This window comes from Elaeis guineensis, chromosome 11 (assembly GCF_000442705.2).
Source record: "Elaeis guineensis isolate ETL-2024a chromosome 11, EG11, whole genome shotgun sequence".
NCBI classification, from domain to species: Eukaryota; Viridiplantae; Streptophyta; class Magnoliopsida; order Arecales; family Arecaceae; genus Elaeis; species Elaeis guineensis.
Genome location: NC_026003.2, coordinates 17,988,637 through 18,003,917, shown reverse-complemented (window position 1 = coordinate 18,003,917; position 15,281 = coordinate 17,988,637). Strand labels below are relative to the sequence as shown.

The 15,281-nt window shown below is 39.1% G+C and overlaps 1 protein-coding gene across 1 annotated transcript; it reads right to left on the bottom strand.

Annotated features, from left to right (window-relative positions):
- Nucleotides 1–4,648: 4,648 nt before the first annotated feature.
- Nucleotides 4,649–5,286, bottom strand: LOC105045079 (auxin-responsive protein SAUR32-like). Its single transcript, XM_010923245.3, has one exon. The coding sequence runs from the start codon at nt 5,132–5,134 to the stop codon at nt 4,751–4,753; it is 384 nt and encodes a 127-aa protein (XP_010921547.2). The 5' UTR covers nt 5,135–5,286; the 3' UTR covers nt 4,649–4,750.
- Nucleotides 5,287–15,281: the final 9,995 nt, after the last annotated feature.

The window sequence follows — 15,281 nt, the reverse complement described above, 5'->3', positions numbered from 1 at the left end:
TGGGTAGAGCGAAGGGGTGGAAGAAGGAAACAAAAGAAATAATGATGTAGACGTACTTACTTGGGTAGGAGATAGACTTTGCCGCCTTGGATTTCATAGCGTTTTAAAAATCCGTAATTCATCGCGGCCCTCCAAAACCGCCATATGGTTTGCGTTCACAACTGGGGATCCAATTGTGATTTGATTAGGATTCATTTCAGCCTGTGCTGGTGGCTTTATCCAACGGCCACGTCCTTGCGACGCGATAACCGCTACCTGACCAACCAAAGAATGATACATGGACGGTAAAGGAGCTGGCAATTGGAAGAGGGCTGCGGGTCCCATCTATATTTCATGATAGGACACGTGTCAGCATCAGGGATGAAGCGTTTTTTTTTCTGTCCTTCGGGAAGCCCAAGTGCATCGTACCCCCCTCGTTCTCGAAAGCCTGGGATGACTCACGTGGGCCACCTGATGGAGTTGAAACAGAGCACCTCGGCCATCTCGGTTAATAGCCAAAATTGGGATAAAACGATATCTCCAATTATTGCGACTAAGATGGAAAAATGGAATTTGCTTTTAAAAGAAAGAAAAAAAAAAAAAAGTTGTGAAGCCTTCGATGTTCCTAAATCTTGTTTAAGATGGCAGTCGGATTAGATCAAATCAGATACGAATTGAATCGGATATTTATCAATCCAAATTGTATCAGATGGATCATAAATTTATATCTAAATTTGATGTGTTTATTAAATAATTAATTTGATCTGATTAATATAATTTATTTATTAAATAAATAAAATTAATTAAATAGATCAAATTAAATAAATCAAAAATATATTAAATAAATTTTAAATAAATTAAATAAATCAAATTATAATCATACTCATTATTAATCAGATTAAATAGGTCAAATATCTAAATCTAAACTCAACTCATTTAATAAACAAGTCTAAATGGATTCACTTATTAATGACCAAAATCTGTTTATGTCAAATCTAAACCTATTATTTAGGAGACCGAGTGACGGGATGAATTATAAATTGCCACTCTTATTTATTCTGATGAATAGAAAATAGAACATTTATACAGCAAATTAAATCAAAATTAATTAAAAAATAAATTTGTTTAATGTTTCTATTCTTGCCGGCATTCATATTTGCTGCTTCTGATGTAAAAATGTGCAACTATTTTTTTCCCTGATCAGATATCTAAGGGTGCAATCTTTGCGTTAATGGGGAAACAGGTTGTTGTATCTCCGACAGAGATGAATGCTATGCAGCATGTGAGAAAAGACACATGCATGCAAATATAAACACATGCATACTCCATATCTCTTTATGACACACTCATGGACTCCATAACTTAGATCCTCTTGGTCCCTCTTAACCATGTCAAACGGCTTTCCCCCTTTTATCAGATTTCCTGCTAGTGAACGAGAGAACAGAGATGGAGCATTGGGATTTGAGGCTTAGGCTTTATTGAATTGGTGAGCTTAAAAGTACATTCAAACTCCCTGTCGCATATATGTTGCAGCAATTGTTTCAGAGTATGGAATAGGAGAGGTTCTGAAACATCTGAGACATGATTTGAACGCATCAGGAGGTGGATGGGCAAAACTTGCAGCTTTGAGCATATCCAATAGTCTCCTCTGAAACAGGAGTTTGGTTCATGCAACCTATTAGATTCCACTCTAGTTTGTCATCATATGTCCATCTTCCTCATGCTACAATGTCATTGCAGCTCGAGACAAGTTATATAGGTTCCAAAAGCCATTGCATCAACAATGGCTTCCCTTGCATCAACATGACGTACCTCATGCAAATATTTTGGATTGGCCTGGAATGTCATTTGCTGGATAAATTTTCAGAGTCATGAAACACTAAGGCCCCTTTGTTGTTGCTTTCATTTTCTGTTTTTGTTTTCAGAAGACTAAGAAGGAAATTATGCTGGACCAGCCCCTAATGATGAAATCTTGATATTTTTCCAAATTATGTTCTGAAAATTTTCAACGTTTTGGAAGCAAAGAATCTTTTTACTTTTAGAAACAAGCAATTGCAGAAGTTGGAACAGTATAAGTTTTTTTTTGATAAGGAATAGCATAAGTTTGGTATCAATTTTTCCACATGGTATTTTACTAAGTTGAAGAGAAATAAAAACAAAAAGATAATAATGGCGCCGAACAAGCCCAAAAGCATGTCAGTAAAATATTATGAAGGGCTCAGATGTGATTGCTGCGAATATTGGCTCGATGTAAACACTGGACATAATAGAGATTATGAGAATGCCAAAGTGTGTATGATCCCCAAGGTTGGATAAAAGGCAGGATAGTAAAACAAGAGGATGAATGATGGATCCCCCTCCCCATTTTTCAAGGTGATATCAATACTTAGGGTCTGTTTACAATTTTCACATTTTATATTTTTATTGATATCAACAATTTTTATATTCATATTCATAGATGCATAACAAAATCTTTTACAATACATGTATAATCATATTTTGTTTACAATTTTGAAGAATGGCATTGGCCTTCTCCATATTTATGTAATAATTAAGCAATTAGTGGACAATCATGATTCGATCGCAACGATGACAGCTTGATGGATTGTAACAAAATAAAACAGTTGTTTTGATGGAAATGGTAGTATAAATATGTAAGATTTATTGCAATGCAAAAATATTATGTACTTACAAGCTAGATGAAGTTTGGGTTGGGTCAAATTGGAAAGAAGGGATAAATCAAATTTTAATTAAATGTTTTTACATATTAGTTTCTCATCAAAGAAACCAAATATTGTGTAATAACTATCCGATTTGAGAGTCCCACCACTTGACCCAATGAGACTAAAGTCTATTTTAGATTTCAACTAATTTGGCAAGTAATGGATACGGTCCATGTGCCTTACGTATTTTATTTGGACAAAATGTGTCACGGACTAATAGTTTAAAGCTTGAGCTATTAAGAGAAGGAGCAATCTAAACTAATAACCATATGGCACATCTTTTATCAGTAGATATAGACCGTGACCATCTCTCCCACTCAACCTCATAATGCACACCCCCCCCCCCCCCCCCCCCTCCATACTCACACACGCAATAAAAATAAAAAAATAATAAAAAAAAAGGGTCATGTTCGGCTCGTACTTGAAAAGAGAGAGGTCCATTTATAACTTGGTTCTACTCAATTTATCATATCCTCCACAACCTCTTCCAACAAGGAGCTCTCATGACTGATATGGACTATGGTGCACATCGAGCCTAACTTTAATAATACTTGCCATAGGTTTTATTGATCTGCACTAAATCAATCACTATTTAGCCTCTCAAGCTAGAACTTTATATATATATATATAATGCAACATTTAGAAGCTTTATTAATTGATCTGCAATCGTCTCTAATCTCTGTTTGGTATGGAGGATAGATTGAAGGAATGAGTATGAGAAAGAATGAATGGATGGGAGAGAGGAGGATGGAAGATCCATTTCATCCTCCTATTTGTTCGATAAATATAGAAAGATGGATAAGAATAAAAGGAATAGAAGAGGGATAGATGATATTTTTGCTAAACTATCCTTTGATAAGAAAGTATTATTATTATTTATTTATAATATTATTTATACTAAAAAAATATGATAATATATATATTTAAAATCTATATAATTTATAATTATATAAAAAATATAGATATTTAATTTTAATTTATTTTTTTAATAAATAATTTTATAAATTAATTATAAAAAATAATTACATAAATAATAATTAATATATTATTTAATTTAAATATTTAATTATATTTTTGTATGAATAGATAACTAAACACGGCGCTCCCACCCCAACCCACATTTTTTTCTGTTTAAGAAAACCACCCATTCTGTTTTGAGTCCATAGAAAACCATCTTCTCTGCCCCGCGCCCGTCCTCCCATTCTCTGTTTTGCATCACCCATGCGCCCCCACCACCCAACGCATATCCTCTGTTTGCACTACGTTGTTTTATTATAATCCATAAAAATCCAAAACAAAAAAAAAAAAAATCCACCAACTATCACCATACAGATAAATAATAAAAATAATATTAGATAAAAAAAATAAAAACTAAGCGTGACAGGATGCTAAAGAGAAGGAAATGATAGGATCTGAAGAGAAAGAAAGATAAAGAGAATGGAAAGGATATTTGAGGTGAATGTTATTAGATTTATTAAAATATTTTTATGGGATAATTTTGTCATTAGAATAATTTATTTCTCATAAATTTATCCATCTTTTTCATCCATTCTCTCTAAAATTTTTTAAATCAAACAATGAATGGAAATCATCCATCCTTCCAATTTCATCCATCTTTTCTCTTATGTTCCTAACCAAACATAAGATAAATCAGCCACTACTTAGGCCCTCGAGCTAGAACTTATACATATGTGTGTGTTAATTATGGGTAAATTGGATGGTGGGCCGAGATTTCAATATCTTGAATTTAAGATATGTTAAATATGTTATAAGAAAAATTTATTCACCATGTGGGCCGAGATTTCAATATCTTGAATTTACGATGCCAATTAATTTCACAAAAAAAAAAAAAAAGTCTGCCCAAACTTTCACCTCCGGGGTTGGATAGATCACAAAAGAAGAAGGAAAATAAAAGAAAAAGAGAAAATAAAAAAATAACACATCATTCACCAAGTATTCATAGCATATGGTCATCAGAACCATCCTCAATTTTCAAACCAATAATAATAATAATAATAATAACTGATCTTTTGTTCTATGTTTTGCCATCACGCCCTAAAACAACCAGCGCAATGGGCCAAGCGGTGGTGTTGGCGATGATGGGTTTGACCGGCACTACTATCACGGTCGATGATGCTCAGGACGTAGCGGAAGTAGTCGACACGGCACGGGATGGTGATCGCCGCCGGTTGGTCAAACCCATACTCCCTCTCGGCCTCGTTGAGAAGCCCCACGAAGAGCGGATGTTTCAAATACTCCACCGGCACCATGAATCGCTGCTGCTCTTCCTCCCCTTCCATTCCCACCCTTATTCCCATCAACCCCTTGGGTGACGAAGCCCCCTTCTCGTGTCGCATGTGGAGGTGGAAGTTAAACAACCGGTTATGGCGGTGGTGGGGGTGGTGGTGGTGATCCTTGTCTTCGGACTTCATCAACAGAAGAGGAAACAAGGAACACAACAAGAAGAAAACTAGAAGCTTGGGAGAGAGGACTTACGGGACTGAAGAGAAGGGCCACGGATCAGAACTCGATATTGCGAACAGGAAAAGGGTGAGAGAGGACTCACAAAGAGATGTGGGCACGTTCGACATGATGGAAATTTTAACAAATCAGAAGCAATGCAAGATTATATAGGAAGAGAGTTGGACACTTAGGGGAGAGAATTAGACCTAGTCGTACTAGGAATTTAGGTAAAAGAGGATTTGCCGTCTTTAGTTTACTTCCGAAGTTTATTCTATCCGTCTTGCGTCGCTTGGAAGGATAGCGTTGTAGAATTCGCGCGAAAGAAGGGTTTCACCTTCCTTCTGCGAATCCACCGTCGGATCGCACAATGATCACTTCAAAAGCTGTGCATTAGTAGATACGGGGAAGTCCGAAGTGCATAGACGTCCGTTTAATATATGATCCAATGGTCGGGATCGCCAAAGAAGGTCAATGATCCCCGCTTGGAAGCTATGCCTTGCGAACCGCCGTCACGTCGGTTGAACTCACGACCAGGATAGGGTTCGAATTTGATTAGGATTCCACCAGCGATGCCTCCACATTATAACGCGGTACTACTTATTGACCAACCAGAGCCTGACGAGTAAGTGCTATGATGCGGGTCCCACGTTGAAGTAGAGCTTCCTTGCTTCCGTCTATTCAGAAGTCCGAATGGGTGGGTTTCTTGATTCGGTTTCTGAAAGGCAGTTGTCCCGGATGATCTTGGGCATTAGCCCAACTTCGCGTTACGGAAAGAGCCGGAGTTGGAAGGATCTTGGAATTTAACTCATAAAATTAAAAAAAAAAAAAAGCAAATATTTTCAAATAATGCCAATATTATCAAAATCATAAAATCAAATCTTGACTTTTGTATAATTAATTTATATAAATTATTTAAATTTATTTAAGATTTAGACGATAGACTTATAAAATCTTAATTCATGGAGCAATATCAGAAAATCTACAAAAGAAGATGGAACATGGTTGCATTAAAGAAGAATCTATTTTTCTTCGTGCCCATCTTTCATCCGTCTGTATAGATCTCAAAGTGATGGTCTAATTGCAGATGTGTGAGAAGGAACGTGAATCCTTCTCTCCTGAAGGGCAAAAGAAGATTGATTTTTGAGGAGATTGATGTTAATTATACTTCGCAATATTATGGCATTCAAATATGTGTGCTATCGAATAAGGAAGAAATATGCTATTTAGATTCTAAAGTATATGATCAGCATTTTTCTTCATAAATATTTGCAGAAATATACAGTTAATAAGTTATGGGCAAGCCATGCACAACTCTGTGTATTTTTTAGACTTTCTTAGATATTCCAAACTATTTTAACTTTATTTTTTTCTAAAAAATCTGTATCCATCTCCAGCCATATTTCCAACATGTTAAACCTTTTTGAAAAAAATTGAAAACTAAAACATCAACGAAAACAATATCCATACATTTTATTTCTCTTATCCATTAATTCTTAAAACTAACTATGTTTTTCAAGATATAAATTGCATATGTCTGGTTGCTGGTGTCAAATCATATTAACCTTGTTTTTTTTTTTTGAACATGCATTGCATGCGACTGGTTGTTAATCTCAAATTATATTGTGTTGGCAAGTGCCTAATATTGATTAAAAACTAGTATCTTGATGGAGATGAGTCTGCTTGGGCTCAAGCCCAAAGCTTTTTGGGTGGATTCCTATCGAGGTTTAGACCTGGGGTGCCGCAGCCGGACCTAATCTATGCTTTTTGCCACGCGGCAGGCATCATGCTTTAGCGAAATTCTTTGTACATCGCTCGCAATATAAAAAATCTGACGTGGAGCGCACTGCGTTATTCGATTGATCCTCATAGTGCTCTCGTGGTATGACGTAATGGGATATTTAAAGGTATTAAAAAAATAAAGATAGTATATTATTCCATCACTGAATATATTTAATACACGTCACATTCTACTTTTCAAACTAAATATAACAAAAATATCATTTTCCTCCAAAATGTAATGTTCTTATTATTTTGAAGTTTGGTTGAACATTACGAATTCTGAATCAAAATTATGATATTGTAGGTTAAAATTATGGCATCTTAGCATAGAAAGATCTCCAAACACAGAATTATGAATCTTGAATCAAAATTATGATATTGTAGATTAAAATTATGATATTTTGACACAGAAAATATCATCGAATGCAGAATTATAATATTCTGTATTAAAATTATAATATTATGTGTTAAAATTATGACATCTTGGCATAAGAAATATATCTGAACGTAGAATTATGAAATCATAGATCAAAATTATGATATTGTAGGATAAAATTATGACATCCTGACACAAAAAAGATCTTCGAATGCAGAATTATGAACCATGGATCAAAATTATGATATTGTAGGTTAAAATTATGACATCCTAGTACAAAAAATATTACTGATAGAACTGTCAAGACGGGCTGACCCATCCCGACCTGCCCCGACCAACTCTAACCCACCTTTAGATGGGGTGGGGCGGGCTAGCCAGTTTAATTGACGTGTTGGAAAGACCCCAATCCAACCCACCCGCCATGGGCTGCGGGTTAAACGGGCCAACCCACCTAAATTCTAAAAAAAAAAAAAAGAAAAACCCTGCAAAGGGAGCCCGTCGGAGAGTGGGGGGGCAGGAGGATGTGAGCACGATGGCCGTGGGCCGTGGGGGGCGTCATGGGGAAAGGGTGTGGAGGGAGGGGTGGGGTGTAGGCATCGGAATGGGGGGTGATGGATGGGGTGCATGCGCCCGTAAGGAAAGCCACGGGGATCGGGGTGCGAGCATCGGGGCGGAGGACCTCACGGGGGAGCAAGGGAAAGGGGGGAGAACAGGGGGATGGGATCGCAGTGCCAGGGAGGAGGAGCTCGCCAGGGAGTGGTGGAGGAGGAGGGTCGGGATACGAGCGCTAGGGAGCATAGAGGAGCTCGCAGGGGGCTGGGATGCAGGCATCGGGTCGGGGAGAGAGGGTGCCAGGGTGGTGGGGGCATCGAAATACAGCATTGAAGATCGCGGAGGAGCTCATGACTCATGTGCAGCAAAATTCAGTGCAGGGGCAAAATGATAATTTTAAAACTTTTTCAAAATTACTATTTTACAGCAGAATTATTAATTAATCTCATTAATTAATACTAATTAACCCTATACTAGGATCTAAATATGATATAACAGCATGCATTTAAATTTGAAATTCAAATTTGAAACAGTAAACTTTTTACTGTACTGTGTTCAGAACACATCACCTTTTGCGGGTAGTCGATCACCGCAAACTGATCACCGTCGGAGGGCTCTGATCGTCACGTCGCAGCCACAGTAGTGTCTGGCCTCTGCGGATCGTCCACACGAAGCTCCCGTCTGATCGGCTCCTCACGAATGCTAGTTCGTGATTTCACCCTTTTGATGGTTGATGTTGATCGAACTCCTTCGATCGATGTGTGCCGACTCTTCGGATGCTCCAGATCGTCTGCATGATTGATTGAGAGGCTGATGGATCTCTTTCTGAAATTTAGTGGACTCACGACACTCGTGGCACACCAATCTCACTTCCCGAACCCTAAGTAGAAACTTTAGGGTGCACACCAAAAACCCTGCGCCCAATTTTCTTTCTTTTTTTCTTTTTGTCTCGAAAGGTTTTGGACCTTCACCTCACGCACAAGGCTTCCTCACGCCCCACTTTCTTTTTCAGAATTTTTTTTACGCACGCTCCAACTCCCTATCTCTTTTAAAACAGTTCAAAACGTGTCTTATCCGAGTGAGAGGATAAAGACAAGTGGTTACACATTTGAATTCAAATCAAATTTGAATTCAAATGAAAACCAACTCATCCCTATCCACTTGTAGCGTGAGAAGAGAAGGGCGTGGACTCTTTATGCGTGGAAAGGTTCCATGAGAAACTCTTTCTCGTGTGAATTATGTGACGCACAAGATGGATAAGCTTGAAGGCAAAAAAGATAAGTTATCCATTCAAATTCAAACACGCTTTGAATTTGAATGGTTAACTAATCAGCTTTATCCATCCATATGGTGCACAAAAGTGGGCGTGAGAGAGCTTTGCGTGGAAGAAAATTCACGAGAAGTTTCTTCTCATGAATTCAAATGGGCGCAAGGATTTAAGATGGTGCAGGGATTCAAATTCAAATGGTGGTTTGATCTTAATTGAACCAACCTAATCAAAATAGGTTAAGCACAATTAGACTAAATTAAACCCATCTTAATTAGGCTTAATTAGGCTCAATAAAATCTTAATCAAATTAGAAATTGACTAAGCCCAACCCCTGATCAAATCAGGGACCAAACCATCTCGATGATTAGGTCAACTCTTAACCTAATCGGGTCAAACCCAACTGAATCCAATTCAATTGGACTTGATCCAAAAATAATTACTCAATCAAATTGAGTTAGTTAGCGGTCAAATCACTAATAAAACCTCTCATAATTATTGAGTCCAAATCCGATGGGCAATCGGGTATCAAAGTCCATCAATATAAAATCTTGATCGAAGAGTTCAAATTTCAAATTCAAAATTTGAAATTCAAAATTTTGACCCCGGTACCCAAAATGTGTGGAACTCATGATCAGAGAATCCTAATTCTCAATCATAGAGTCCCAGACATATAAGACTCATAATCAGCCATCAGATCATAAAGGAACCTCTAATGTGTGTGACCCCACAGGTTCGAACCTAAGCCGGTAGCACAGGAACCAATTCCTGTACTAATCGAAGTGACCATTTAGCAATGGTACCCGACGACTGAATAGGTCGAATAGTCGTAATCGCAACATTCAGAACCTACGTGAATATGGTTACCGTATAATTCATCCCTTTTGACCCCTGTGTTTAGGACGACTCAGGGTTAAACTGTCAACCCTGATGAGATCATCCGAATCGTGCTCAACTTAATTAGTCCTGTGACTCCTCACTAGGACTACCCTGGCCAAGGTTTTGCTAAATTGAAACACGACTGTACACAGCTCCTAAACTGGAGTGGTCAATCCCATCTTGACACACGCACCGATAAGTCAAGTACTTGACTACACCCAGCAGCCTTCCGTCACTGAATTAGAAATTCAGGTAGTCCAGTGCCTAAGTGCAGTAAGTTGCTTGCAAGTCACCGTGGCGATCTCAGGTCGGAGGGACATTTATACCCATATCCCATCGGAGCAAATCTTGACAGCAGAAATAGCTTCAGAGTCGGTCACGTTCAGTGCAGATGTATCGTTACATCTCACCTGTATGCCATACCAATGTCTCCACACTCCTTGGTTATGAGGACAACCAACCCATATGACACACAACGACCTATGCTCGATAAACGTTGTCGTCCTTGGTAACAATGTATCATTTGGTCGTGAACAGGTTTAAGGACTAAGCGATAAATCCTCTTTTGTTGAGTCTAAATAGTCCTAAGGACTTCACCACAACACAGGAGTTCATTAGAAGATGAAATATTTGTGATGAAAAAATGCCAAAATAACTTTTATTTATTTATAATTCATGTACTAATACAAAAGGAGCACAACCGTCAACAGGCTGACGATTGGCTTTGGGATACTATTCCCAACAATCTCCCACTTGGCCTAAAGTCAATCGGTGCAGTATCTAATACCCATCTTCGACTTGTAGTCGTTGAACTCCTTCACCGCAATGGCTTTAGTGAATGGGTCGGTCAGGTTCTCCTTCCCGTCGATCTTCTTAAGGTCGACATTACCTCGATCCACGATCTTTCGGATGAGATGGTAGCGGCGCAAAATATGCTTCGTCCGCTGGTGTGCCTTCGGTTCCTTCGCCTGAGCAATGGCTCCAGAGCTGTCACAGTAGAGCAAAACTGGACCAACAAGGGAGGGTGCTACTCCGAGCTCGGTGATGAATTTTCTCAGCCACACCGCTTCTTTGACAGCATCTGATGCAGCAATATACTCTGCCTCGCATACTGAATCAGCCACAGTGTGCTGCTTGAAACTCTTCCAGCAGACAGCCCCACCATTAAGGGTAAAAATAAATCCTAACACACTCTTGCTGTCATCGGATCAGACTGGAAACTAGAGTCTGTAAACCCTATAAGTCTCAAGTCCGATTCACCATATACAAACCACTGGTCTTTAGTATTTCTTAAATACTTCAGGATGGTTTTAACAACCTTCCAGTGATTCTCCCCTGGATCAGATTGGTATCTACTCACTACCCCTAGTGAGTATGCCACATCTGGTCATGTACATGTCATGGCGTACATGATAGATCCCACTATCGAAGCATATAGAATCCTACCCATATGCTCTCTCTCTTGAGGTGTTATCGGACAATCCCTTTTCGAGAGAGAAATTCCATGGCCTATTGGTAGATAGCCTTTCTTGGAATTCTCCATGCTGAATTTTTTCAGCATTGTATCAATGTACATGGACTGGGATAAGCCAAGCAACCTTTTGGATCTATCCCTATAGATCCTCATCCCTAGGATGTAGGAAGCTTCTCCCAGATCCTTCATGGAGAACTGTGATGATAGCCAAATCTTTATTCCCTGTAATGCAGGGACATCATTCCCGATTAAGAGAATGTCATCCACATACAATACAAGAAATACTACTACTGGACCATTAGCCCACTTATAAATGCAGGGCTCTTCTCCGTTCTTAACAAAGCCATACGTTTTGATTGTCCTATCAAAACGTATGTTCCAACTCCGAGATGCCTGCTTAAGTCCATAAATGGACCTTTGTAGCTTGCATACCTTAGACTCATCTGTGGATGTGAACCCTTCAGGTTGTATCATATATACCTCTTCGTCCAACTCTCCGTTTAGGAAAGCTGTCTTCACATCCATCTGCCAGATTTCATAGTCTAGATGGTAGCTATCGCAAGCATAATCGAATGGATTTGAGTATTGCCACAGGAGAAAAGTCTCATCATAGTCTATACCATAACGTTGATGATATCCCTTGACAACCAGACGGGCTTTATAGGTCTCCACCTTTCCGTCTGCACCCCTCTTCCTCTTGAAGATCCACTTACACCCTATGGGTTTCACTCCTTCGGGTGAGTCAACCAATGTCCACACATCGTTGATCTTCATGGACTCCATTTCGGATTTCATGGCCTCTAGCCATTTCTCAGAGTCAGGTCTCTGCATTGATCCATATAGGTGATCGGATCCTCATCGTTTTCATCAAGTTCGACAGGATCGCCATCCCAGACCAAGAAACCATAGTATATGTCCGGTTGATGTGGTACTCTACCAGACCGCTTAAGGGTGCATAATCAATGGGCTCCAGATCTGATCTAATCAAATCCGGTTCAGGTTCAGTAACATGTGTCGGATTTTTTACCTGTCGAACTTCGTCAAGTTCGACCTTAGAGGCAACAGTTCCTTCATTAAGGAACTCCTTTTCTAAAAAGATTGCCTTAAGGCTGACAAACACTTTTGCTCATCACAAGGTAGAAATAATACCTTTGGTCTCTTTTGGGTATCCTATAAAATTACACTTGTCAGACCTAGGTCCAAGCTTGTCTGTAATTAAACGTTTAACATAAGTCGACACCCCCAAATCCTAAGGTGCGAGAGTACTGACTTACGTCCTATCCATATCTCATATGGCGTTTTGGCTACAGACTTACTCGAAACTCTATTTAGAAGGTAACAAGTCGATTCGATCGCATATCTCTAGAGGGAATCGGCAGACCACAAACCCATCATGGATCGAACCATATCCAATAAGGTCCGATTCTCCTTTCAGACACACCATTATGCTGTGGTGTTCCAGGAGGATCCACTGAGAGAGAATCCATTCTCCCTAGATACGTCAAAAACTCATTGGAAAGGTATTCACCTCCTCGATCAGGTCGAAGAATTTTAATATACTTTCCAGTTTGTTTTTCTACCTCATTTGGAATAGTTTAAACATTTCAAACGACTCCGACTTATCTTCATTAAGTAGACATACCCATACCTCGATAGATTGTCTTTGAAGGTTATGAAGTAGAAATATCCACCTCTTGCACTTGAGCTCATAGGTCCACATACATCAGAATGTACCAACCCAAGAGTTCACTGGCTCGCTCACCTTTTCCAGTAAAAGTGACTTGTCATCTTTCCAAGAAGACAAGACTCATAGGTTGGAAGTGATTCACAATCATCAAGTTCAAGAATTCCTTTTGAGCCAACCTGTTTATCCTGTTCTTATTGATATGACCTAGCCTATAGTGCCAAAGGTAGACTTCTGACACATTATTTATTCTAGGATGTTTACCGAAGTTTTGAACCACATTAACAGGCTGTGATAGTAAGTAAATTTATTATTTAATTATCCAACAAACATTGTAACACCATTCAAAATGATATTGTAAATATTTTTTTTTATTAAAAAATCATAACCGTACATGGCCAAAAGGCCTACAAAAATAATATTTAATAAAAAACTTGGACAATAGTAATATTCACTCAGAATTATATTACGAGAATTGATTACAAGACTCATGATTCCTAAAGCTAGAACTGGAACTTTGCTTCCATCTCCAACGTTCAGGAACCTCTCGCCTTATCAAATCTCCTACTGACCTGCAGACCCTGCATCGAATTACAAATATGATAAGGACTTCTGGTATTCAATACCCAGGCAGTAGTATCACAATGGAAAAGTTGCAAGGAGTTATCATATAATTACCTTGCTTCTTCTTCGGCCTGTTCGGGTCCAGGGAGGCAATGTATTGAGGATAGTTCCTCTTCCAATGCCCCTGCTTCGTACAAAAGAAGCACTCCACCTGGCTCTGGTCGGGCTTGCGCTTCTTGGTCTGACCCTGTGCAACCGTCCCAGCATGAGGCTGCACCTTCTTGTTCTTCTTCTTCTTGTTCTTCTTCCCCTTCCTAAAGGATCGACGACGAGAAGAAGACCCTCCCACTACATTCACCGACTCCTTATGGAGCTGGTGATCCTTCTTAAATTTTGCAGCAACCCCAACAACTCGTGGTAGTTTACTGCAAGCTTTGTCATTCGAAAATGAGTAAGGAATGGGAGGAAGGACTTGGGCAAGGAATTAAGGAACGCATCCTTACCGAGCTGCTCGTGCAGAGGAAAACCCAATTTGCTTAGGCGCTCAATCATCTCGATCATGTACAGTACATGATCAGTGACTGAGGCCCCATCCCTCATCCGAGTATTGAAAATGGCACAACTATTTTGTGCCTTTCAACATCGTCAGGCGTGCCAAAGGAGTCGTTCAACATTTGAAGCATCTCCTGTGGCTGGGCGTTCTCAAACCTGCAGCTGAACTCGTCATTCATTACTGTCAGCATAATACATCGGACGGTGGTGCGGTCATTGAGCCACTTCTGGTAAGTGTCTCAGATCGCCTTACTAGCATTCGGAGCTGGCTCCTCAGGTGCTGGATCCGTTACTACATAAAGGATCCGCTCATGCTCAAGGATGATTTTTATTTTTGATACCAGCTATCGAAATTAGGTCCCATGAGCTTGTCATTATCTAATAATGACCGGAGTGACAGGGTAGTGCCATAGCTGTATAAAGAAAAATCAGACCTCTATTAGTACATAAATTAATACTAAAGACTTGGACTTTAGTCTAAAGTTTTTTTCAATATTTTTACGAACTGGTAGCCTCAACCTCCAATTCGAGAAATTACTTTAATTCCTTAATGGGTACTAGAATCCACACAGACTACACACGAGCCCAACTTTGGTTGGTCAACCCATGTGCATCTATGGGTAGGTTCTTAACCAGTTGTTTCTCTAAACAACTTCTAGTAATTGATTTTGCCCCAGAACCTAATCAGTAGGCTTTGGCCTCCACTGAAAAGATTTGGTCAGGTCCAACCATTAACATGACTTAATTTGGTGAATCAGACCAATAAATGATCAGGCCCGACTTTGGCCGGCCAACCTAACCACCATCAGAAAGACTCAACCAAATTATCATATTATGAATGATAATTCTATTAGCCAATGAGTACCAGGCCTTTGGGCCTCCAATGATCATTAAACTAATGGACTCATTATCACTCACTTAATGGGAGGCATTGACTTAGTTATCATTATAACTTAATCATTTTAGGGACCTAATAATTTTTGAAGATT